Here is a 27,320-nt window from a genome sequence, read left to right on the forward strand (position 1 = left end):
AGTCTTATGGGATGTGACACCAAGATATTATGTAAGGCTCTTGCTAGGAGACTAGACAAATATTTACCTAATTGATAACTGACGACCAACAAGGTTTTGTTAGAAATGGACAGGGCTATCACAATATCAGAAGGGTTCTAAATATATTATATGAGAAACACAACACTAAAGACACAGCAATGTTACCTCTAGATGCATGCCAAGCATTTGACAGAATAGAATGGAATTATCTCCTGGAACTACTCCCAAGATATGAATTGGGTGAGTCATTCCTTCAATGGATTCGACTACTATATACAAATCCTACAGCACAAATTCTAACTAAGAACAACATTTCAAAACCCCTTAGCCTACAGTGATCAACGAGACAGGGATGCCCTTTGTCACCACTGCTTTTTACATTACCAATAGAACCTTTAACTGTAGCGGTGAGAACACATGCGGAAATATCAGGCATAAGAATTGGTAAAACAGACCACCTAATTTTTTTATTTGCGGATGACATCGTATTTTTTCTGACAGATTTAAAAAAGAGCATCCTGAACCTGACAAGGCTATTAGAAGACTTTGGAAAATTCTCTGGGTACAAAATTAATAATTCTAAATCTGTATTAATGTTTCTTAATGAGGAAGAGAGGGGAAACTCCACAATAACAACACCATTTACAACAACTACTGAAGGGTTCAAATATCTGGGTGTTAAAATCACTCCACAACTCAATAAAATAATCCCATCAAACTATGACCCTCTGGTAGATGAAGTCACCAAATTATTAAACCGATGGTCTAATTTACCCATATCCATGATGGGGCAAATCTCATCTCATCTCATTATCTCTAGCCGCTTTATCCTGTTCTACAGGGTCGCAGGCAAGCTGGAGCCTATCCCAGCTGACTACGGGCAAAAGGCGGGGTACACCCTGGACAAGTCGCCAGGTCATCACAGGGCTGACACATAGACACAGACAACCATTCACACTCACATTCACACCTACGGTCAATTTAGAGTCACCAGTTAACCTAACCTGCATGTCTTTGGACTGTGGGGGAAACCGGAGCACCCGGAGGAAACCCACGTGGACACGGGGAGAACATGCAAACTCCACACAGAAAGGCCCTCGCCGGCCCCGGGGCTCAAACCCAGGACCTTCTTGCTGTGAGGCGACAGCGCTAACCACTACACCACCGTGCCGCCTGATGGGGCAAATAAATATTATAAAAATGACAGTTTTACCTAAATTCCTGTACTTTTTCCAGACATTTCCTCTGCCATTACCAGCATCATTTTACGATCATTTAACCAAGTTGTTCAGTCAGTTCATCTGGAACAAAACTTCGCCTAAAATTACTATACCAGCCGTATGAGAGAAGGGGGCTTCAGTTTCCAAATCTCAGATGGTATTATATGGCGGCCCAGTTAACATCAGCTACACATTATTTTTGTACTTCACCCCCATTTTGGGTAAGCATTGAACAAGAATCAGTTCCAGAATTGTCCTTACATAGTTATTTATATTCTTCAGATGAAAAAAATCCCTTCCTGAAATAACACAATTTTAGTGTGGCACACTGTACACAAACATATGGGAGACTCTGTAGTATTCTCCCATTTCACCCCATCTGGTGAATTCACATGAACAATTCACACCTGGTAAAAAAGATGGGGGATTTAGATCATGGGATGCGAAAGGCATCCAGAGAGTGAAAGATTTGTATATGGATGGAGTGTTTCTTACCTTCAATCAGTTATATGAAAAATATCAAATTCCTCCAAAGCATTATTTTTTTAAATATCTACAATTGAAACATTTCATGTCATCCAGATCCAGACAGATTATGCGTGTCCCATCATTATCAAAAATAGAAGAAGTCTCCCTTGGGTGTATGGGAAGGAAACATACTTTCTATTTATTATAATTTGCTAATATCTACAGCAATGCTTGGAGAGATAACATACAAGAAGACATAACTGAAATGGATTGGAATAAGGCTTGTTTAAAGGCACAACCACAAACAATAAATACAAGGTTTAAGCTCCAATATAAATGGTTGATGAGGACGTACATGACCCCTGCCAAACTTCACCATATGTCTGGCAACATTCCAGACACTTGTACTAAATGTCTAAATAACAAGATTCAGAAGTTCTGGAAAGATGTTATAAATTGTCTGTCAGAGGTTTTTCATATTAACATACCACTAAATGCTAAGCTGTGTGTACTTGGGATCTATCCAATGAACTTCATACAAATGTAGAAACAGACTAAACTATTGGACTTTGGACTTCTACAAGCCAGGAGAGTGATTGCACTTAATTGGAAGAGTGTAGAGGCGCCTTCTATGAAACAGTGGATAAAGGAACTTTCAGCGTGCCTTGGTCTAGAAAGACTAACATATATTGCTAAGGGGGAAACAGAAAGAGTTTGTTCATTTCTGGGAACCATATATGAGCATTATAGAGACTGAAATGTAAACTTTTATTTATTTCATTTTATTATATATTTTTTTTTAAGTGTGATCCTTATTATATTGAAGTTTAAGTATTTAATTTCAAATTTTTACATTTGTAGCAGTGGGGGTGTGGTCAAGCGTCGGTCTGTGACCGGAGGGCGGAGTCAGGGAAGGTAAGTGGCAGAATCACTACACCTGATGTGAATTAACCTGTTTGTGTGTCTTCCCAGCAGCCGCGCCCTATTTAAGGAAGAGAGGGAGAGAGGCTCTCTCCCGACCAGAACACGTGTGTGTGGTGTGTGTATATGTATAAGTAAATGTATAGAAGCTGAAAAGCTGACAATAAAGAGTTAGAAAACTCAGTACTGGCCTGCCGTGCTTCTGTGCTACACCCACCTAGAACACTTGTTACAGTGGTGCCGAAACCCGGGTCGAGCGCAGGAGAGAACAGCCCCATGGAGTCCTCCCCCTTCAAGGACCTGGTCCATGCCCTCGCCATGGCCCAACAGAGCCAGCACCAGGCGCTGGTCGCCCTCCGGGAAGAACAGGAGCGAAGGTTCGAGGCCCTGGTGCTGGCACAGCAGGAAGATCGCTGGACGTTCCAGCACCTATTCGCTTCGGCAGGGTCCTCCACCGCCGCGGGCCCTTCCCACCTCACCCTGACGAAGATGGGCCCGCACGACGACCCTGAGGCCTTCCTCGTTCTCTTTGAGCAGGCAGCAGAGGCGTGGGGTTGGCCGGTGGAACAGCGCGTGGCGCGCCTCCTCCCCCTCCTCATGGGCGAGGCGCAGCTGGCCATGCTACAGCTCCCCGCCGACAGCCAGCTGGTCTACGCGGACCTCCACAGGGCCGTTCTCCAGCGCGTGGGTCACACTCCGGAGCAGCAGCGGCAGCGCTTCCACGCGCTGCGCCTGGAGGAGGTCGGCCGGCCGTTCATGTTTGGCCAGCAACTCCGGGACACCTGCCGCTGGTGGCTGAGGGCCGACAACTGCGACGCTGAGGAGATCATCGATCTGGTGGCGCTGGAGCAGTTCGTCGCTCGACTCCCAGAGGGAACCGCGGAGTGGGTCCAGTGCCATCGCCCGGCGTCGCTGGATCAGGCCGAGCTGGCGGAGGACCATATGGCGGCTGTTCCAATGGCAGGACAGCGTGTCTCCCCTTCTCCCCTCCCCTCTCTCTCTCCCCTTCTGTTCCTCTCCCTCGCCCCATTCCCCCACCACGGAGGCGGGGGCCGGCTCCACCCCAGCCGGCTCCCCGCACCCGCGGTGTCCTATCTTCTCCTACTTCCGTATCTGTGTCTTTCCCCCCTCAGGTGAGTGATATCCAGAACACCGGTGCAGAGAGAGAGAGCCCGGGCCGGTGTCCTGGCGCTGCGGGGAGCCGGGGCACCTCCAGCATCAGTGCTCGGCGATGGAGGTGGGCATGGTGGTTCGGATCCCCGACGCGCCAGGAGCCGCCCTCGATCGCGCTGGAGCATATCGCATACCGGTGAGTATCCAAGGGGATACGTATCAGGCTTTGGTGGATTCCGGCTGTAATCAGACCTCAATCCACCAAAGCCTGGTGCAAGACGAGGCATTGGGGGGAGCACAATTGGTGAAGGTGTTGTGTATGCACGGGGATGTTCACAGCTACCCTTTAGTGTCAGTTCACATTCTGTTTCGAGGGGAGAAATTTATAGTAAAGGTGGCGGTTAATCCTCGCCTCACCCACTCTATAATTTTGGGGACTGATTGGCCGGGATTTCGGATTTAATGAGTCATCTAGTGAAGAGTGGGTCCTGTTTAATAAGGGGAGGTCCCGGTGTCCGTTGGCGGGAGCAGCTGTCACAGAGCCGTCTACGTCAGCTCCGCGTCAGAGTGAGGAGCCGCCGGCTCCTCCTCTCTCTCTCGGGGAATCCCTCGCGGATTTTCCATTAGAGCAGTCACGAGACGAGACTCTGCGGCATGCGTTTGACCAAGTGAGAGTAATCGATGGTCAAATGCTCCCGCCGAACGCCACTCCGTCCTTCCCTTACTTCGCAATTATGAAGGATAGATTATACTGAGTGACGCAGGACACTCAAACTAAAGAGCGAGTCATGCAGCTTTTGATTCCGAAGAGCCGCCGGGAATTGGTATTCCAGGCGGCTCACTTTAATCCCATGGCTGGACACTTAGGGCAGGATAAGACACTAACCCGAATAATGGCCCGATTCTATTGGCCAGGGATTCGTGGTGATGTCCGTAGGTGGTGTACGGCATGCCGCGAATGCCAGTTAGTAAATCCAGCGGCCGTTCCAAAAGTGTCTTTGTGCCCTCTACCATTAATCGAGACCCCGTTCGAAAGAATTGGGATGGATCTCGTCGGGCCATTAGATCGGTCAACACGAGGGTACCGCTTTATATTAGTTCTGGTGGACTATGCAATGCGATACCCGGAAGCAGTGCCTCTTTGCAATATCTCAGCACGCAGTATTGCGGAGGCGCTGTTCCGCGTTATCTCCCGAGTTGGAATCCCGAAAGAGATTCTGACGGACCAAGGCACAGCGTTTATGTCACGTACACTAAAGGAACTGTGTAAGTTGTTGGGTATTAAGCCGATCCGCACCAGCGTGTATCACCCACAAACGGACGGTTTAGTTGAACGGTTCAATCGCACCCTCAAAAATATAATTAAAAAATTTGTAAGTGAGGATGCACGTAACTGGAATAAGTGGCTCAAACCCTTGTTTTCAGTGTGAGAGGTCCCACAAGCCTCCACGGGGTTCTCCCCATTTGAATTGTTATACGGGCGTAAGCCGCGCGGCATTCTAGATGTGCTGCGGGAAAATTGGGAGGAGGGACCTTCACAAAGTAAAAATGATATCCAATACGTTATTGACCTGCGTGCAAAACTCCACACGCTCACCCACCTAACCCAGGAGAATTTGCGGCAGGCCCAAGAACGACAAACCCGCCTGTACAAGAAGGGTACGCGCCTCAGGGAGTTCGCACCGGGACATAAAGTACTTGTACTGTTGCCCACGTCGAGCTCTAAATTACTCGCCAGGTGGCAAGGACCCTTTGAGGTCACACGGCGAGTCGGGGACATCGACTATGAGGTGAGGCGAACAGACAGGGGTGGGGTGTTACAGGTCTCGTCTCGTCTCGTCTTCTTCCGCTTATCCGGGACCGGGTCGCGGAGGCAGCAGTCTAAGCATGGAAGCCCAAACTTCCCTTTCCCCAGACACCTCGGCCAGCTCCTCGGGAAGAACACCGAGGCGTTCCCAGGCCAGCCAAGAGACATAGTCCCTCCAGCGTGTCCTGGGTCTTCCCCGGGGCCTCCTCCCGGGGGGACGTGCCTGGAAAACCTCCCCAGGGAGGCGTCCAGGAGGCATCAGAAAAAGATGCCCGAGCCACCTCAGCTGGTTCCTCTCGATGTGGAGGAGCAGCGGCTCTACTCCGAGCTCCTCCCGAGTGACTGTGCTTCTCACCCTATCTCTAAGGGAGCGCCCAGCCACCCTGCGAAGGAAACTCATTTCAGCCGCTTGTATCCGCGATCTTGTTCTTTCTGTCATTACCCAAAGCTCATGACCATAGGTGAGAGTCGGAACGTAGATCGACCGGTAAATTGAGAGCTTCGCCTTTTGGCTCAGCTCCTTCTTCACCACGACGGACCGGTAAAGCGACCGCATCACTGCGGAGGCTGCACCGATCCGCCTGTCGATCTCACGCTCCATCCTTCCCTCACTCGTGAACAAGATCCCGAGATACTTAAACTCCTCCACTTGAGGCAGGACTTCTCCACCAACCTGGAGAGGGCAAGCCACCCTTTTCCGGTCGAGAACCATGGCCTCGGACTTGGAGGTGCTGATTCTCATCCCAGCCGCTTCACACTCGACTGCAAACCGCCCCAGTGCATGCTGAAGGTCCTGGTTTGAAGAAGCCAACAGGACAACATCATCCGCAAAAAGCAGAGATGAAATCCTGTGGTTCCCAAACAGGATTCCTTCCGGCCCCTGGCTGCGCCTAGAAATTCTGTCCATAAAAATTATGAACAGAACCGGTGACAAAGGGCAGCCCTGCCAGAGTCCAACATGCACTGGGAACAGGTCTGACTTACTGCCGGCAATGCGAACCAGACTCCTGCTCCGTTCGTACAGGGACCGGACAGCCCTTAGCAAAGAGCCCCGAACCCCATACTCCCGAAGCACCCCCCACAGAATACCATGGGGGACACGGTCGAATGCCTTCTCCAGATCCACAAAGCACATGTGGACTGGTTGGGCAAACTCCCATGAACCCTCGAGCACCCTATGAAGGGTATAGAGCTGGTCCAGTGTTCCGCGACCAGGACGAAAACCGCATTGTTCCTCCTGGATCCGAGGTTCGACTATTGGTCGAATTCTCCTCTCCAGTACCCTGGAGTAAACTTTCCCTGGGAGGCTGAGAAGTGTGATTCCCCTATAATTGGAGCACACTCTCCGGTCCCCTTTCTTAAAAAGAGGGACCACCACCCCAGTCTGCCACTCCAGAGGCACTGTCCCCGACCGCCACGCGATGTTGCAGAGGCGTGTCAACCAAGACAGCCCCACAACATCCAGAGACTTGAGATACTCAGGGCGGATCTCATCCACCCCCGGTGCCTTGCCACCGAGGAGCTTGCAAACCACCTCAGTGACTTCGGCTTGGGTAATGGACGAGTCCACCTCTGAGTCATCAGCCTCAGTCTCCTCAGTGGAAGACATGACGGTGGGATTGAGGAGATCCTCAAAGTATTCCTTCCACCGCCCGACAATGTCCCCAGTCGAGGTCAACAGCTCCCCACCCGCACTGTAAACAGTGTTGGCAGAGTACTGCTTCCCCCTCCTGAGGCGCCGGATGGTTTGCTAGAATTTCTTCGAGGCCGACCGATAGTCCTTCTCCATGGCCTCCCCGAACTCCTCCCAGTTCCGAGTTTTTGCCTCCGCAAGTGCCCGAGCTGCAGCACGCCTGGCCTGCCGATACCCGTCGGCTGCCTCAGGAGTCCCGGAGGTCAACATGGCCCGATAGGACTCCTTCTTCAGCTTGACGGCATCCCTTACTTCCGGTGTCCACCACCGGGTTCGGGGATTGCCGCCACGACAGGCACCGGAGACCTTGCGGCCACAGCTCCGAACAGCTGCGTCCACAATGGAGGTAGAGAACATGGTCCACTCAGACTCAATGTCCCCCGCCTCCCTCGGAAGCTGGGAAAAGCTCTCCCGGAGGTGGGAGTTAAAGACCTCCCCAACAGAGTGCTCGGCCAGACGTTCCCAGCAGACCCTCACCATACGTTTAGGCCTGCCAGGTCTGTCCAGCTTCCTCCTCCGCCAGCGGATCCAACTCACCACGAGGTGGTGATCAGTTGACAGCTCAGCCCCTCTCTTCACCCGAGTGTCCAAGACATAGGGCCGGAGATCAGATGAAACGACTACAAAGTCGATCATCGACCTCCGACCTAAGGTGTCCTGGTGCCACGTGCACTTATGGACACCCCTATGCTCGAACATGGTGTTTGTTATGGACAAACCGTGACTAGCACAGAAGTCCAATAACAAAACACCACTCGGGTTCAGATCGGGGAGGCCGTTCCTCCCAACCACGCTCCTCCAGGTGTCACTGTCGTCGCCCACATGAGCATTGAAGTCCCCCAGTAGCGCAATGGAGTCCCCAGTCTGAGCACCCCTCAGTACCTCTCCCAGGGACTCCAAGAAGGCCGGATACTCTATACTGCTATTTGGCCCGTAGGCACAAACAACAGCAAGAGCCCTCTCCCCAATCCGAAGGCGCAGAGAGGCGACCCTCTCGTTCACTGGGGTAAACTCCAACACATGGCGGCTGAGCTGGGGAGCTATAAGCAAGCCCACACCAGCCCGCCGCCGCTCACCATGGGCGACTCCAGAGAAGTGGAAAGTCCAGCCCCTCTCGAGGAGCTGGGGTCCAGAGCCCAAGCTGTGCGTGGAGGTGAGCCCGACTATCTCTAGCCGGTACCTCTCAACCTCCCGCACAAGCTCAGGCTCCTTTCCCCCCAGCGAAGTGACATTCCATGTCCCAACAGCCAGCCGCTGTGTCCGGGGATCAGGTCGTCGAGGCCCCTGCCTTCGACTGCCACCCAATCCACATTGCACCAAACCCCTACTGCTACCTCTGTGGGTGGTGAACCCACAGGAGGTCGGGCCCACGTCACCTCTTCGGGCTGAGCCCGGCCGGGCCCCATGGGCAAAGGCCCGGCCACCAAGCGCTCGCATACGAGCCCCAACCCCGGGCCTGGCTCCAGGGTGGGGCCCCGGCTGCGTCCTACCGGGCGACGTCACGGTCCTGGATTTTTTCTCCATAGGGGTTTTTTTTTTTTTTTTTGGTGAACTGCTCTTGGTCTGACCTGTCACCTAGGACCTGTCTGCCTTGGGAAACCCTACCAGGGGCATAATGCCCCCGACAACATAGCTCCTAGGATCATTCAAGCACACAAACCCCTCCACCACAATAAGGTGGCAGTTCTAGGAGGGGGGTGTTACAGGTATACCACCTCAATCTGTTAAAACATTGGAGCGAGAAGGTCCCCGTGGCGCTGGTGTCGGTGGTTCCTGAGAAGGCGGAGCTGGGGCCAGAGGTTCAAAAGGGAAAATTGGCATCACCCACTGCTCCGGTCCCCTGTGGAGCCCACCTCTCACTGACCCAGCTCGCGGAGGTCGCCCGGTTGCAAACAGAATTTTCTGACGTGTTCTCACCCCTGCCCGGCCACACCCACCTCATAAAACAAACACCACATTGAGATGCCCCCGGGGGTGGTAGTGCGCAGCCGCCCTTACAGACTGCCCGAACACAAGAAAAAGGTGGTTCGCGAAGAACTCGAGACCATGCTCGAAATGGGCATTGTCAAGGAGTCCCACAGTGACTGGAGCAGCCCGGTGGTCTTGGTTCCCAAGGCTGACGGGTCGGTCCGGTTCTGTGTCGACTATAGGAAGGTCAACGCAGTGTCTAAATTCGATGCGTACCCAATGCCTCTGTAGCGCGGATAAAGTGTGGGTGGAGCGCAGAGGACGGCAGGACTACGTTTAGAGGCAGAGACGGCTTATTTATTTTCACAACTTTTCAGTCTACGCAGCGTAAGCCCAAATACACACACACACACACTGCATCCGGTCCCGGGTCGCGCTCCCTCTGCTCCCTCTCTGCCTCCTTAAATAGGGAGCGGTTACTGGGAAAACGCACACAAAACACAGGTTAACTACCGTCAGGTGTAGCGATTTTGCCACTCACCTTCCCTGGCTCCGCCCTCCTGTCACAGACCGGCGCTTGACCACGCCCGGATAATGGATAATGGAGTCAAGGGGATCTGCCAATATCCCTTCGTCAAATCCAGTGTCGAGTAAAAGCAAGCCGTGCCTAGTCGATCGAGCAGCTCATCAATACGAGGCATTGGGTACGCGTCGAATTTAGACACCGCGTTGACTTTTCTATAGTCCACACAGAACCGGACCGAGCCGTCGGCCTTGGGAACCAAGACCACCGGGCTGCTCCAGTCACTGTGGGACTCCTCGACGATGCCCATTTCGAGCATGGCCTGAAGTTCTTCCCGAACCACCTTTTTTTTGTGTTCGGGTAATCTATAAGGACGGCTACGCACTACCACCCCTGGGGGCGTCTCTATGTGGTGTTCTATGAGGTTAGTGCGACCGGGCAGGGGCGAGAACACATCTGAAAACTCGGCCTGCAACTGGGCGACGTCCGTGAGTTGGGTCAGGGAGAGGTGGTCTCCACAGGGGACCGGAGAGGTGTGTGATGCCAATGTCCCTTTTTGAACCTCCGGCCCCAGCTCCGCCTTCTCCAGAACTACCGACACCAACCCCACAGGGACCTCCTCGTTCCAGAGTTTCAGCAGATTGAGGTAGTAGATCTGTAGTGCCCCCTCCCTGTCCGTTCGCCTAACCTCATAGTTGACGTCCCCGACTCGCCGTGTGACCTCAAAGGGTCCTTGCCACTTGGCGATTAATTTGGAGCTCGACGTGGGCAACAGGACGAGTACCTTATCTCCTGGAGTGAACTCTCTAAGGCGCGTGCCCTTGTTGTACAGGTGGGCTTGCCGTTCCTGGGCCTGCCGCAAATTCTCCTGAGTTAGGTGGGTGAGCGTGTGGAGTTTTGCGCGCAGATCCATAACGTACTGAATTTCGTTTTTGCTCTGTGAAGGTCCCTCCTCCCAATTTTCCCGCAGTACATCTAAGATGCCGTGCGGCTTACGCCCATATAATAATTCAAACGGGGAGAACCCCGTGGAGGCTTGGGGGACCTCTCGCACTGCAAACAACAAGGGTTCGAGCCACTTATCCCAGTTACGTGCGTCCTCACTTACGAATTTTTTGATAATATTCTTGAGGGTGCGATTGAACCGTTCAACTAAACCGTCCGTCTGTGGGTGATAAACGCTGGTGCGGATCGGCTTAATACCGAGTAGCCCATACAGTTCGCTCAGTGTTCGTGACATAAACGAGGTGCCTTGGTCAGTCAGAATCTCTTTCGGGATTCCAACCCGGGAGATGACGCGGAAGAGGGCCTCTGCAATACTGCGTGCTGAGATATTGCGAAGAGGCACCGCTTCCGGGTATTGCGTTGCATAGTCCACCAGAACCAATATAAAGCGGTACCCTCGTGTTGACCGATCTAATGGCCCGACGAGATCCATCCCAATTCTTTCGAACGGGGTCTCAATTAATGGTAGGGGGCGCAAGGGCGCTTTTGGAATGGCCGCTGGATTTACTAACTGGCATTCGCGGCACGCCGTACACCACTTACGGACGTCGCCGCGAATCCCCGGCCAATAGAATCGGGCCATTATCCGGGCTAGTGTCTTATCCTGCCCGAGGTGTCCAGCCATGGGATTAAAGTGAGCCGCCTGGAATACCAATTCCCGGCGGCTCTTTGGAATTAACAACTGGCTGACTCGCTCTTTCATCTGAGTGTCCTGCGTCACTCGGTATAACCTATCCTTCAAAATGGAAAAATAGGGGAAGGACGGGGTGGTGTTTGGCTGGAGCGTTTGACCATTGATTACTCTCACTTGGTCAAACGCGTGTCGCAGAGTCTCGTCTCGCGATTGTTCCCGTGGGAAATCCGCGAGGGATTCCCCAGTAGAAAGAGGAGGGGCCGGTGGCTCCTCACTCTGTCGCGGAGATGACGTAGACGGCTCTGCAACCGCAGCTCCAGCCAAAGCGACACCGGGACCTTCCCCTGTCAACCGGCAGGACCCACTCTTTACTAGGCGTGCCATTAAACCCCGAAATCCCGGCCAATCAGTCCCCAAGATCAAAGAGTGGGTAAGGCGAGGATTAACCGCCGCCTTCACTATAGATTTTTCCCCTCTGAAATATATGTGGACCGACACCAACGAGTAGCTGTGAACATCCCCGTGCACACACAACACCTTCACCCCCTGTGCTCCCCCCAATGCCTCGTCTTGCACCAGGCTTTGGCGGATCGAAGTCTGATTGCAACCTGAATCCACCAATGCCTGATATGTAGCCCCTTGTACACTTACCGGTATGCGATACACTCCGGCCCGATCGAGGGCAGCTTCTGGCGCGTCGGGGATCCGCACCACCACCCCCACCTCCATCGCTGCGCACTGTTGCTGCAGGTGGCCCGGTTCCCCGCAGCGCCAGCAAACCGGCCCGGGCCTTCCCTCTGCAGCTGTGTTCTGGGGCTCACTCACCTGAAGGGGGGGGGAGAGAGACAGACACAGAAGGGAGAAACGGGAGGGCACCACGGGTGTAGCGGGCCGGCTGGGGTGGAGCCGGCCCCCGCCTCCGTGGTGGGGGAATGGGGCGAGGACGGGACGCGGAAGGGGGGGAGAGAGAGAGAGAAGAGAAGAGAGAAGACGACGTCGTCAGCCGTCCTGCCGCCGGAACAGCCGCCAAATGATCCTCCGCCAGTCCTACGGCCTGATCCAGCGACGCCGGGCGGTGGCACTGGACCCACTCCGCGGTTCCGGCTGGTAAGCGGGCGATGAATTGCTCCAGCGCCACCTGATCGATGATTCCCTCGGCATCGCGATCGTCGGCCCTCAGCCTCCGCCAGCAGGCGTCCCGGAGCTGCTGGCCGAACGCGAACGGGCTGCCGACTTCCTCCATCCGCAGCGCGCAGAAGCGCTGGCGCTGCTGCTCGGGCGTGCGCCCCACGCGCTGGAGGACGGCCCGGCGAAGGTCGGCTTAGGCCAGCCGGCGGTCGGCGGGGAGCTGTAGTGCGGCCAGCTGTGCCTCTCCCGTCAGGAGGGGGAGGAGGCACGCCGCGCGCTGCTCCTTCGGCCACCCCGAGGCTTCGGCGACCTGCTCGAACAAGGTGATAAAGGCCTCGGGGTCGTCCTGCGGGCCCATCTTGGTCAAGGTGAGGGGAGACGGGCCCGCGGCTGGGGCGCTGGTGGACCCCGTTGACGCGAGGAGACGCCGGAACGCCTCTCGATCTTCCTGCCGGGCCAGCACCAGGGCTTCAAAGCGTCGCTCCTGCTCCTTTCGGAGTGTGACGAGTGCCTGGTGCTGGCTCTGCTGAGCCGTGGCGAGGGCGTGGACCAAGTCCGCGAACGGGGAGGATTCCATGGGGCTGCAAAGCTGGTGCTCCACCTTTTCCCGGGTTTCGGCACCACTGTAGCGAGGATAAAGTGTGGGTGGAGCACAGAGGACGGCAGGACAACGTTTAGAGGCAGAGAAGGCTTATTTATTTTCACAACTTTTCAGTCTACGCAGCATAAGCCCAAATACACACACACACACACACACTCTCTGCATCCGGTCCCGGGTCGCGCTCCCTCTGCTCTCTCTCTGCCTCCTTAAATAGGGAGCGGTTACTGGGAAAACACACACAAAACACAGGTTAACTACCGTCAGGTGTAGCGATTCTGCCACTCACCTTCCCTGGCTCCGCCCTCCTGTCACAGACCGGCGCTTGACCATCCCCCTGCTGCCACAGCCTCATATTGATGAGTTGCTCGATCGACTAGGCACGGCTCGCTTTTACTCGACGCTGGATTTAACAAAGGGTTATTGGCAGATCCCCTTGACTCCATTATCCCAAGAAAAAACGGCCTTTCCCACACCGTTCGGCTTGCACCAGTTTGTCACACTTCCTTTTTGGCTGTTTGGGGCGCCCGCTACGTTTCAGCGGCTGATGGATAGGGTCCTTCGCCCCCACGCCGCCTATGCGGCCGTCTATCTCAACGATATAATTATCTATAGTAATGACTGGCCGAGGCACCTCCAACATCTGAGGGCCGTCCTTAGGTCGCTGAGGCGGGCGGGCCTCACAGCCAACCCAAAGAAGTGTGCGATTGGGTGGGTGGAAGTACAGTATCTGGGCTTCCAGTTGGGCGACGGGCAGGTGTGTCCCCAAATTAACAAGATAGCGGCAATTGCGGCCTGCCCGAGGCCCAAGACCAAAAAGGGGGTAAGACAGTTCCTGGGGCTGGCTGGCTATTATCGTAGGTTTATACCTAATTATTCGGACGTCACCAGCCCGCTGACGGATCTCACTAAAAAGGGGGCACCAGATCCGGTCCAGTGGACGGAGCAGTGCCAGCGGGCTTTTTCTGAGGTAAAGGCTGCACTGTGTGGGGGGCCACTGTTACACTCCCCTGACTTTTCTTTCCCTTTTATGTTGCAGACGGACGCGTCGGACAGAGGGCTGGGGGCCGTTTTGTCCCAGGAGGTGGAGGGAGAGGATCGCCCAGTGCTGTATATAAGTCGGAAGCTGTCGGTGTGTGAGGGGCACTACGGCACCATAGAGAAGGAGTGCCTGGCCATCAAATGGGCGGTCCTCGCCCTCCGTTACTACTTGCTGGGACGCCCTTTCATCCTCTGTTCGGACCACGCGCCCCTCCAGTGGCTCCACCGCATGAAGGATGCCAACGCGCGGATCACCCATTGGTATCTGGCGCTCCAACCCTTTAACTTCAAGGTGGTCCACAGGCCGGGGGCGCAGATGGTCATGGCAGACTTCCTCTCCCGTCGGCTGCGGGCCGGATGGCTGCCCGGCCTGAGTCGGGCGGTGGGGGCATGTGGCAGTGGGGGCGTGGTCAAGCGTCTGTCTGTGACCGGAGGGCAGAGTCAGGGAAGGTAAGTGGCAGAATCACTACACCTGATGTGAATTAACCTGTTTGTGTGTCTTCCCAGGAGCCGTGCCCTATTTAAGGAAGAGAGCGAGAGCAGAGCGGGCTCTCTCCCGACCAGAACACGTGTGTGTGGCGTGTGTATATGTATAAGTAAACGTATAGAAGCTGAAAAGCTGACAATAAAGAGTTATTGAGAACTCAGTACTGGCGTGCCATGCTTCTGTGCTCCACCCACCTAGAACACTTGTTACAACATTGATTTTTAATTTTGTAAAATTGTGCATTGATATGTGGATTGTGCAAGTTTAGGTGTGTGTGTGTGTGAGAACGTTAAGTTCTATCTGTGACAGTAGTTCAATTGTTAAAGTGTTTTGTAATGCAAAAAGGACCAATAAATATATTTGGGGAAAAAATAATTCGCTGGTATAAATTATAATTCATTGTTCCATCAATGATGGCAAGCCATCCTGGTCCAGACGCAGCAAAACAGGCCGAAACCATGATACTACCACCACCATGTTTCACAGATGGGATAAGGTTCTTATGCTGGAATAGTGTTTTCCTTTCTCTAAACATAACGCTTTTCATTTAAACCAAACGTTCTATTTTGGTCTCATTCGTCCACAAAACATTTTTCCATTAGCCTCCTGGCTTGTCCACGTGATCTTTAGCAAACTGCAGACGAGCAGCAGTGTTCTTTTTGGAGAGCAATGTCTTTCTTCTTGCAACCCTGTCATGCATACCACTGTTGTTCAGTGTTCTCCTGATGGTGAACTCATGAACATTGGCTAATGTGAGAGAGACCTTCAGTTGCTTATAAGTTACCCTGGGGTCCTTTGTGACCTCGCTGACTATTACTCGCCTTGCTCTTGGAGTGATCTTTGTTGGTTGACCACTCCTGGGGAGGGTAACAATGGTCTTGACTTTCCTCCATTTGTGCACAACTTGTCTGACTGTGGATTGGTGGAGTCCAAACTCTTTAGAGATGGTTTTGTAACCTTTTCCAGCCTGATGAGCATCAACAGTGCTTTTTCTGAGGTCCTCAGAAATCTCCTTTGTTTGTACCATAATACACTTCCACAAACATGTTGTGAAGATCAGACTTTGATAGATCCCTGTTCTTTAAATAAAACAGGGTGCCCACTCACACCTGATTGTCATCCCATTGATTGAAAACACCTGACTCTAATTTCACCTTCAAATTAACTGCTAATCCTAGATGTTCACATACTTTTGCCACTTATAGATATGTAACATTGGATCTCATCTCATTATCTCTAGCCGCTTTATCCTGTTCCACAGGGTCACAGGCAAGGTGGAGCCTATCTCAGCTGACTACAGGCGAAAGGCGGGGTACACCCTGGACAAGTCGCCAGGTCATCACTGGGCTGACACATAGACACAGACAACCATTCACATTCACACCTACGGTCAATTTAGAGTCACCAGTTAACCTAACCTGCATGTCTTTGGACTGTGGGGGAAACCGGAGCACCCAGAGGAAACCCATGCGGACACGGGGAGAACATGCAAACTCCACACAGAAAGGCCCTCGCCGGCCATGGGGCTCGAACCCGGACCTTCTTGCTGTGAGGCGATAGCGCTAACCACTACACCACCGTGCCGCCCTAATATTGGATCATTTTCCTCAATAAATAAATGACCAAGTATAATATTTTTGTCTCATTTGTTTAACTGGGTTCTCTTTATCTACTTTTAGGACTTGTGTGAAAATCTGATGTTTTAGGTAATTTTATGTAGAAATATAGAAAATTCTAAAGGGTTCACAAACTTTCAAGCACCACTGTATGTCATGTAGACCTGTAGTGACTCAGTGCAGCTCCAGCAGAACACAGACCTGTTGACATGTGGGTATACTAAACACAAATCCCCAGAGGGGAATTTATTTCAGTTTTAAGGCAGGAGAGGGGAAGTGGAGTCAGGAAGATGGATGTGCAGGTTAGGCTGGTGTGTGTCGGGAGAGTGCTTTTGGTGCAAAGTCACGGGACATAAATGCATTTCACATTAACAACATTAAAATTAGGGCTTACAACTGAAAAGCATTATTTTAAAAAGCACTTTTGTTTCAGGGACATCCTTCGATAAAACTTCTGTGACGTGGGTATCACTGGCCCGTGTGGCAGCACTCTGTAACAGGGCGGTGTTTAAGGCAGGTCAGGAGTCTCTGCCAATTCTCAAGCGGGATGTAGCTGGTGATGCCTCTGAATCAGCTCTGCTAAAGTGTATTGAGCTCTCCTGTGGGTCTGTCAAAGCCATGAGGGACAAGAACAAGAAGGTGGCTGAGATTCCCTTTAACTCAACCAACAAATACCAGGTGAGTAATTGCTTTAGGGTCAATTATTATGAAAATTAAACACTAATTACAAGTGAAGTTTCTCAGTCATCCAGATTATAGTAGGCATGAAAAAAGGCAACTGGACTCGCGTGAAATTCAAGGCGCAAATTCTTGCGCCTATGAAAGCGGTTGTTTCGTTTCCCCAATGTACAGGTCCATGCATTCCTCACTGCATTGAATTGCGTACACCACATTTGTCTTGTTTGTGTCTGGGTATCCTGTCCTTTGGGTGGACCAATTTCTGCCTCAGTGTTACTGGGTCTGAAATGTACAGGATGTTGTGTTTGCAGAAGATCCTCTTAAGTTTCTCAGATAGTCCAGAATTGTAGGGAATGACAATGTTCTTGCATTTGTTGCTGTTTTCTTCCTTGTCTGTTATGAGGCAGAAATTGGTCCACCCTAAGGACAGGATACCCAGACACAGACAAGACAACATAGTGTATGCAATTCAATGCAGTGAGGAATGCACGGACCTGTACATTGGGGAAACGAAACAACCGCTTCACAGGCACATGGCTCAACACAGGAGAGCCAGTTTCTCAGGCCAGGACTCTGCAGTCTGTCTTCATCTCAATAACAAAGGACACTTGTTTCAGGACTGCAATGTATGCATTTTAAACAGAGAAGACCACTGGTTTGAAAGAGGAATAAAAGAAGCCTCTTTGTTAACCTGGAACGACCAGTACTGAACAGAGGAGGTGGTCTGAGACACCACTTATCAGCCACCTACAATGCAGTCCTTGGCACACTTCCCAGAAAACTGAATACACATCTACACCAAAACTCAGGTGGTGTTTACATTAGACCGTATCTGTCTCGTTTTCGTCACGGTTGCACTGTCCGTTCACATTAAAACGCCGGGAAACGACTCCACAGGCGGAACAACTTGAATCCGCCAGGGCCCACGTATTCAACCCAGTTTGTATCTGATCCGGTGCTGTGTAAACATTGAGGAACGAGGATACGCAGTGCTGAGCTCTAGCTGACGTCGTCATTGGACAACGTCACTGTGACATCCACCTTCCTGATTCGCTGGCGTTGGTCATGCCACGTTGGTCATGTGACGCGACTGCTGAAAAACGGCGCGGACTTCACTTCATTAAAGAGTATACAAGTATGAATATAATGCTTTGCTTTGTCATTCTTCATGTTGTTCATGGTAAGATGCAAATACTGCCCATTGTGTAGTTATGATTGTCTTTAGGCTTGCCATCCTTCCACTTGCAAGTGGTGAGTGACTTGCGCATGCCCGATATGCACTGGGATCACACACACAGCGGCTCAGTCCCGAATCACTGCTGGTGCGCTTCACTCGCGCGCTCTGTGAGCTGCACAGGGCCGGAGTGCGCACCCTCCAGAGGGCACTCACTGTTCAGGGCGGAGTCATTTGGAGTGCAGGATGCCTGTGCGGAGCCGAGCCGCTGAGGAGGAAGTGCTGAGTCGCACTACACATTTCAACTTGCGTGCCGTTTGATTAGCGTATCCGTGTATTGGCATTGCTGTGTGCACGCGAATCGTGTATTGGCGTTGCTCTGTGCACGCGAATCGTTTTAAAAACGTTAATCTGATGATCCACTGATACGGTCTAATGTAAACCCCACCTCAGCTGACTTCATGACTCATATATAATGGCAGAGAGAGCCAACGACCCACAGATCACCCTAACAACTCTCTAAGCTGTGGGTGGTAAAAGAGAGCAACTGGACTTGCTTGAAGATTCTTGAAGACGTTTCACCTCTCATCCGAAAGGCTTCTTCAGTTCTGTCTGACTGGTAGGGAGCATCAGGTATTTATCCTCTCATGGATGAAAAGCTCATCTAAGGTGTCACTGAGTCATCCTGTAGGTGTGGGTCACTGGGGGCTGGTTGTGAACGGCCTCGAGAGTCGTTAGGATGATCAATGGATTGCCCGTTAGGGAAGAGAAGAGAAGGAGCAGAATCACATCAAGAAAGCACTTCAGAACTGCGGGTATCCCAACTAGTCTTTCCTCAAGAGCAAAAAAAGGAACAGAACGGACAAGGAGGATAACAGGAACAAACGCAAGAACATTGTCATTCCCTACATTTCTGGTCTATCTGAGAAACTCAGGAGGATCTTTTACAAACACAACATTCCGGTACATTTCAAACCCAGTAACACCCTGAAGCAGAAACTGGTCCACCCTAAGGACAGAATACCCAGACACAAACAGGACAACATAGTGTATGCCATTCAGTGCAGTGAGGAATGCACAGACTCGTATATTGGGGAAACTAAACAACCGCTTCACAGGTGCATGGCTCAACACAGGAGAGCCAGTTCCTCAGGCCAGGACTCTGCTGTCTACCTTCATCTTAACAACAAAGGACACTCATTTCAGGATTGTAATGTACGCATTTTAGCCAGAGAGGATCGTTGGTATGAGCGAGGAGTTAAAGAAGCCATTTTTGTCAATCTGGAACGGCCATCACTGAACAGACGTGGGGGTCTAAGACATTTATCAGCCACCTACAATGCAGTCCTTGGCACACTTTCCAGACAACTGAATGCACACCAAAACCCAGCTGTTTTCAGTGACTCACATGAGGACAGAGAGAATCAGCATTCCATTGATCACCCTAACAGGCAATCCATTGATCATCCTAATGACTCTCGAGGCCGTTCACAACCAGCCCCCAGTGACCCACACCAGCAGGATGACTCAATGACACCTTAGATGAGCTTTTCATCCATGAGAGGATAAATACCTGATGCTCCCTACCAGTCAGACAGAACTGAAGAAGCCTTTCGGATGAGAGGTGAAACGTCTTCAAGAATCTTCAAGCAAGTCCAGTTGCTCTCTTTTACCACACACAGTTTACTATGACCTGGATGACTGAATCTTCACAGACAACTCTCTAAGCCACTAACACCATTCACACCCGGCCTCCAAGGACTTGCACGTACAGGATAACTCAGTCAGTACTTTTACATGAACATCCAAATTGAGCTGCTGTCGGTAATCAAGCAAAGGGTCCCAGCAGGGGTGCCAGAGAAATCCAATCCTACATGCACACAAGGAAATCGAGCTATTGTGTGAGGTACATTGTGCACCCGAGCCACAGGTGGCGCTACACGGCCCATTGTGTTGGTACACTTCCGGTTGTCGTCATGAAGAAGAGCTATTCAAGAGTGTAAACAAAGTTATCAGTTCCGTGTTCTCCATTGCGCGTTTTTCTCCCGTCCATGAATTTTAATATATTCAACTCCTTAAGCTGAATGACCATGAACTCTGTCTCCTCATTGCTCCAGAAGTGCACGTTTCTGCTCGCCATTTTCTCTTCTTCGTTTGTTCCTCCTGACCTCTTCTGCTGCTCGCTACTACTGTTGTCATGCCGACCAAGGCTGTCGTGTTTCCCGCTTGTGGTCTCGTCACTCGTCACTTCCGGAAGGGGCAGTGCTGAAGTAAGTAGCTCGACTACGTAGCTCGATAGGGTATACATGCACTAAGTAGCTCGGCAAAAATCGCATAATCTAGGTCGTGTAGCTCGATTACGAGAAATCAAATTCAGTTCAATTTCAGCCTAGCTAAGGTGTATCCATGGTATTTAGAACTTTGATTTCCGTTGAGCAACGGCAGAAATTCGATTTTCTCTATGTGCATGTAAACGCACTCAATGACCTAGGTGACCTCAACAACTCTTCTCAGGGTTGCTTTTGATCCACTAGAGGATAAATACCTGGAACTCCCCACTAGTCAGAACTGAAGAAGCCTTTCAGATGAGAGGTGAAACGTCTTCAAGAATTTCAAGCAAGTCTAGTTGCCTTTTTTAGCACCTACAGTTTACTAATTACAAGGCAGATTTTTTGGGATTGGGTGATTTTCAATAAGCTGGAAGGAAAGACGCAGTGAACATTTGCTGTCTTTCTCCATCCATCCATTATCTGTAGCTGCTTATCCTGTCCTACAGGGTCGCAGGCAAGCTGAAGCCTATCCCAGCTGACTATGGGCGATAGGCAGGGTACACCCTGGACAAGTCGCCAGGTCATCACAGGGCTAACACATAGACACAGACATTCATTCACACTCACATTCACACCTACGGTCAATTTAGAGCCACCAATTAACCTAACCTCCATGCCTTTAGACTGTGGGGGAAACCGGAGCACCCGGAGGAAACCCACGCAGACACGGTGAGAGCATGCAAACTCCACACAGAAAGGCCCTCGCCAGCCGCTGGGCTCAAACCCAGGACCTTCTTGCTGTGAGGTGACAGTGCTAACCACTACACCACCGTGCCGCCCTGTTGTCTTTCTCATTTCTTTAAATAGTAGAGCAGATAAGCAGATGAATCGTGCACAAGATGATAAAAGCATGAAACTTTCAGGGTTTGTTCTTGAGGGCATAACAATTAATTTAAGATCTGGAGGTGCTCTCAGTTTGACCTTGGAGGTCAATTAGAGGTCATTGAGGTCATCAATAGGACATTTCTATGCATGAGAGCTGAAATGGGTGTGTTTTTGGGAGCAATTTTGCTAAAAATGTACAGTAAGTATAAATATGCATGTATTAAGGCATAATCAAGTAAATAAACATAAATAGATATACACCCATAGAGGTAAATGAATGAAATAAACAAAAAACGTAATGATAATAATGTAAAATTGGGAAATGGCAGATGAACTGTAACTGATAGATACCCAGGTAAACTACATAAATTTAATCATTAAACTGGAAGGATTTCTTATCCGTTAGTGAAAACAAAACAGAATTGTTCCACTTTCTTTCTGTTCAAATTGCTGCCATGGCATTAGCTCCTGGCAAAGAAGTATATGCTACAAACGAAAAAAATGTCCTCAGCTCTCCTGTTGACTGTGATGTAAGTAATTTGGTTCCATGCACTCAAGAGGAGGCAGACACAAGGCTATTCCTTCATGTGGCAGATGCTGCTAAAAAGGGACTTAAGAATGTGTTAGTTAGAACAGTGGTTTCAGATGTGGTCGTCTTGGCAGTAGCTGTATTTCAGAAAGTTGACCTTGAAGAAATGTGGATAGCCTTTGGAGCTGGTAGCACTTTGTGCTATATTGGCATCCACAAGGTGGTTGCTGCTCTTGGTCCTTCCACTAGCGATGCTTTGCTCGCATTTCATTCTTTCACTGACTGTGATACAACATCAGCATTCTGTGGCCGTGGTAAAAAGACTGCTTGGGACACGTGGCTTGTGTACCCAGAAGTCACGGAGGCTTTTCACGAAATGTTGCAAATGCCACAAGAACTGAGTGACCTGTCTTTGTCACAGCTGGAACGCTTTGTTGTTCTCATTTCTAACAGAACAAGTGCATGTGTGTCAATGAGGCACGGAAACATCTTTTCACACGAAAGTCAAGATCGTTGGAAAACATCCCCCCTACACAAGCTGCTTTGAGACAACACATCAAACGAGCCATGCATCAGGCTCATGTATGGAACCTTGCCTTGGTTATTAGGCCCCAGTTGCCAAGTCCTTCAGACTGGGGATGGGTTAACAGTGATGATGGATGGCAGCCACTTTGGACAACACTACCTGAGGCCTCACAGTCGTGCTATGAGCTTTTGCATTGTGGTTGCAAAAAGAGCTGTTGTGGTCACTGCAAATGCAAAAAGGCAGAATTGAAGTGTACTGCCCTTTGTGCATGTTCTGGAGACTGCAATGATTAGAATACTCACATTAGGCCTGTATCACTTGTATCACTCATTTGGAAGTCATTTTACAATTACAAAGTATATACTGCTTGGCAATATGCTACAAAATCATAAAAGTTGTTGAAATTGACATAACACATCATATATTTTAGAGTGACCTTCATCTTAACCTTGACTTGTAAGTGTAATATCACTATAAATGGACCCTCATGACCTAGAAAAATGGAAACCCACATGTAATTACAATTTTTGTCACACTTGTATGATAAAATGCCCCAATTTTTAATCCTGTCCATTGAAATTGCACATAACAAGGGTCGATGACCTCCAAGGTCAAACTGAGAGCGCCTCCAGATCTTAAATTAATTGTTATGCTCTGGAGAACAAACCCTGAAAGTTTCATGCTTTTATCATGTTGTGCACAATTCTTATGTTTATAGGGCCTTAACAGCTCTACTAAGATGAATTTCTTTGTAAGAATAAGTAACATCCTACTGAAAAATAATACATTCATCCAAACTATTACAATGAAAAAAACATTTGCATTTCTGTCTCTGTAGTGCTCCTCTCCTTCAGCTCTATAGATGAGGACAAAGTGTCACTCAAGTACAGGGACGTTACACTGTTCGACTGATTTGCACAATGTTAATGCCTTCTGCTGATGAGACCCTCCTCCCCAATCACATCACGTTATATAAGCTATTAGAGTGTGGAGAGTTGGGTGGACTTTCGGAATGATGGACAGAAATTGTCTTACATTTGCAACAATCATTTTTATATATTAAAATATTATCTGTCCACTATTATAGTGTGGAATCTTGATAACTGATAAATGGAATCATTTCCTACATACCAGAGATTGATCCATCCATCCATTATCTGTAGACGCTTATCCTGTCCTTCAGGGTCGCAGGCAAGCTGGAGCCTATCCCAGCTAACTATGGGCGAGAGGCAGGGTACACTCTGGACAAGTCACCAGGTCATTGCAGGGCTGACACACAGACAACCATTCACATTCACACCTACAGTCAATTTAGAGCCACCAATTAACCTAACCTGCATGTCTTTGGACTGTGGGGGAAACCGGAGCACCCAGAGGAAACCCACGCAGACATGAGGAGAACATGCAAACTCCACACAGAAAGGCCCTCGTTGGCCACGGGGCTTGAATCCAGGACCTTTTTGCTGTGAGGCAATGGTGCTAACTGCGATGCACCACTGTGCTGCCCCAAAACATCTTTTAGTCTGATTTATCTAGTATTTATAAGATTACCTTAAACCAAATAAAAGAGTATTGAAAGAGCTAACCACTACGCCACCGTGCTGCCCGCCTATCCATCCATCCATCCATCCATCCATCCATCCATCCATCCATCCATCCATAATTGCTTATCCTCTGCAGGGTCGCGAGCAAACTGGAGCCTATCCCAGCTGACTATGGGCAAGAGGCGGGGTACACCCTGGACAAGTTGCCAGATCATCACAGGGCTGACACATAGAGACAAACAACCATTCACACTTAGTCAATTTAGAGCCACCAATTAGCCTAACCTGCATGTCTTTGGACTGTGGGGAAAACCAGAGCACCCGGAGGAAACCCACACAGACACAGGGAGAACATGCAAACTCTACACAGAAAGGCCACCGTCAGCCAATGGGCTCAAACCCAGAACCTTCTTGCTGTGAGGTGACAGTGCTAACCACTACACCACCGTGCCACCTCATACCAGAGATGTTCACAAGTCATAAAATGCAAGTCCAAGTCAAGTCTCGAGTCTTTTAACCTCAAGTCTTTAAGTCAACAGAATCTACATGAGTGTATGAGAATTTAAAGTGTATAACAACGATAAAGAACAGTATTGATCATAGTTCACAAAGGGGAAAACACACCAACAGATCAACAGTTGTTTGCGAATTGCAACTACATCTTTAGAATTTTTTTTTATAACACTTCTTTTCATAGAGGAAATGCTGAAAATATAAAAGAAATGCTACTGGAAGCATTAAAAAGTCCTTTATTTTGATGTTACACATTTTTACACACATTAAGAATCCAACATGAGCTATGGGCAGCCATGGTCTAAAGGTGAGAAAAGCTGCTTTGAGCTCAAAGGGTTGCTGGTTCACTTCCCTGGACGGGCAGGAAAAATCTGTGGCTGAAGTGCCCTTGAGCAAGGCACCAAACCCCAAGCTGTTCCCTAGGCGCTGGGTATGTGTGTATATATGCGCTCATTGTACATTGCTCTGGATAAGAGTGTCTATTAAATGCCTGTAATGTAACATGAGAATCCCTCTTTGGTCTTTATAACTTTTAAAACTTTTTCTCCGTAAACAAAAAGAACAATAACAATGAACAATTACTTGCTTACATACTTAATGCCCGCTATGCCAACTGGCATGTAGGGCACCAGTGAAATTCTTCCACTCTTCTCTATTCTGAGCCAGCCTTTGGATGGTACCCCATATGTGTTGTTGAATGTTCAACTCTCCCTTGACTGTTCTCCCGCAAGTGTTCTTTGGCCTGCCACACTTCCTTTTACCTTTGGGTGTCCAATGTAGGGTGATTCTTGTGATGCTATCCTGTTCTCTTCTGAGGACATGCCCTATCCACTTCCATCTCCTTCTCAAAAGTATGGTTTCCACGCATTCTTTTTTGCATTTACATAGCAGTTCTTCATTCAAAATCTTGTTTGGCCAGAATATTCTCAGGATTCTTCATAAGCTCTTTGTGTGGAACACAGATAATTTGTTTTTGATCCTGTCATCCTCTAGCATTCTGAGATGTATAAAAGGGTGGAAAGGACGCAGCTCTGGTATAATTTTAGCTTGGTCTTAATGCTGTATTGCTGGGACCTCCATACATTGTTGATCATTTTGAAGGCAATTCTAGCTTTACAGAGTCAATTCTTGACGTCTTTGCCCGCTGCTCCATTGTTTGTGACAATGCTGCCCGAATAGGTGAACTCCTCTGTTGTTGGTAAATCTTCTCCATTCACCTGGATTGGTGAGGGGTTTGGAGTGTTTAGTCATTCTTTCTGATTTCTTCCAGCTGACCTTCAGTCCTATCTGCTGAGTAAATTGACTGAGGCGAGATGTGTTTTTTTTTTTTCTTGCTGGTGTGTATGGGACAATAATGCCAGGTCATCAGCAAAATCTAAGTCTTTCAGAGATGAGAAGAGGGTCCATCGTATGCCTCTGGTTTTATCTTCTGTTGTTCGGCACATTACCCAATCAATGACAAGGTTAAAGAGGAGCGCTGACATCACACACCCTTGTCTTATGCCTGTCTTCACTTCAAAACTGAAGTCACTGTTCCCTACCTGGCATATGAAGTTGGTATAAAAGCTCTTGATAATAGAAACCAAATTCTGGGGGATCCTGTACATTCATAGTATTCACCATAAACTTGCTCTGTGGAGGCTTTTGAAAACCTTCTCAAAGTCGATGAACTTGATGTAAAGTTGCCTCTGCCACTCTGTGCATTGCTCAATGATGTTTCAAAATGCAAATATCTGGTCTGTACATCCTCTTCCCTTTCTGAAACCTGCTTGCTGTTTTTGAGATTGCTGATCTACTGCATTTGATAGATGCTGAATGATAACTTTCGCTAATATCTTACTTGGGATTGATGAGTGTGTGATTCCTTGCCAGTTGCTGCAGTCTCTTAGGGTGCCTCTCTTTGGGATATTCACAATTATTCCCTTTGTCAAGTCATCAGGAATCTTCCTTCCCTCCTAGATGATGGTAGAGTGGCTATAGAATTCTGGCTGAAAGTACTGGGTCTGCCTTGAACAATTCTGCACTAAGGTTGTCTTGACCAAGGGCTTTCCTGTTCTTCAAAGTCTTTATAATTGATATGGTCTCTTCTTTGGTTGGTGGTTCAACCCTAATGTCCAGATCAGCTACTGCTTCTTGTATGTCTGCCTTTGTTGCTGGTGGTGGTCTATTTAAAACTTCATTAAAGTGCTCTGCCCATTGAGCGTCCTGTTCTGCTTCTGTCATGAGAAGTTGTCCTTGTTTGTCTGTGATCGGTGCATCAGTAGATCCTCTATACTTACCACATATAACTTTTAGTGATCTTATACACCTTTCCTTTTTCTCCTTTTTGGGCTGCATCTTCTGCTTCGCTTGCAAGATTGTCTACGAATGCTCGCTTGTCTGCCTTCGTCTGACTTCTTGGTTTGGCTCCTGGTATTGTAGCTTGTATCTTTCTTTCAATCTGATAGATTTTGTATCCATCATCTGCTTCTTTACAGTTTTTCTTTTTTCAATTGTTTGCCAGATGTTTGTTGTTATCCACTCTTTTTCCTTTTCTTCTCCTTTGTTCCTAGGCATGCTTCACTTGTCTTCTGGTAGGCAGTCGTTACACATTCCCATTTGGCATTAACTCCATCTGTGTCAGGGTGTGTGTGTGATCTAAGTCTGTCATTGCTTGAAACCTGTTGTTTAGCTGTAACGCAGAGGTGTTCTTTACTTTTGGATCTTGTAGTTTCTATACGTCAAATCATGGTCCTGCTTTCTTTGCTCCTATTTTCTTCAACTTCACTTTCAGTACTGCTACTATAAGGTGGTGGTTACTACCAACATCAGCTCCTCACTTTACCCTCACATCAAGCAGTGATCGTCTCCAAGTACCATTGGTCAGTAGATGGTCGATCTGAGTTCAGTCTCTTCCATTCGGGGAATACCATATCAACTTAATGAATGTCTTTGTGTGGAAACAGAGTCCCTCCAACAACAAGATCATAAGTGGTACAAAGTTCTAATAGTCTTTTGCCATTTTCATTCATGGTACTG

General features: G+C 49.5%; 1 protein-coding gene across 1 annotated transcript in view; it reads left to right on the forward strand.

Moving 5' to 3' along the window:
- LOC132870328 (sodium/potassium-transporting ATPase subunit alpha-3-like) overlaps positions 1 to 27,320 on the forward strand; it is a 127,262-nt gene that overhangs the window by 21,929 nt on the left and 78,013 nt on the right. Inside the window, exon 9 of the mRNA XM_060903960.1 lies at positions 16,617 to 16,861. Coding sequence (XP_060759943.1) covers positions 16,617 to 16,861 — 245 coding nt within the window. The remainder of the gene's footprint in view (positions 1 to 16,616; positions 16,862 to 27,320) is intronic.

This window comes from Neoarius graeffei, chromosome 22, assembly GCF_027579695.1.
Source record: "Neoarius graeffei isolate fNeoGra1 chromosome 22, fNeoGra1.pri, whole genome shotgun sequence".
Taxonomy (NCBI): domain Eukaryota; kingdom Metazoa; phylum Chordata; class Actinopteri; order Siluriformes; family Ariidae; genus Neoarius; species Neoarius graeffei.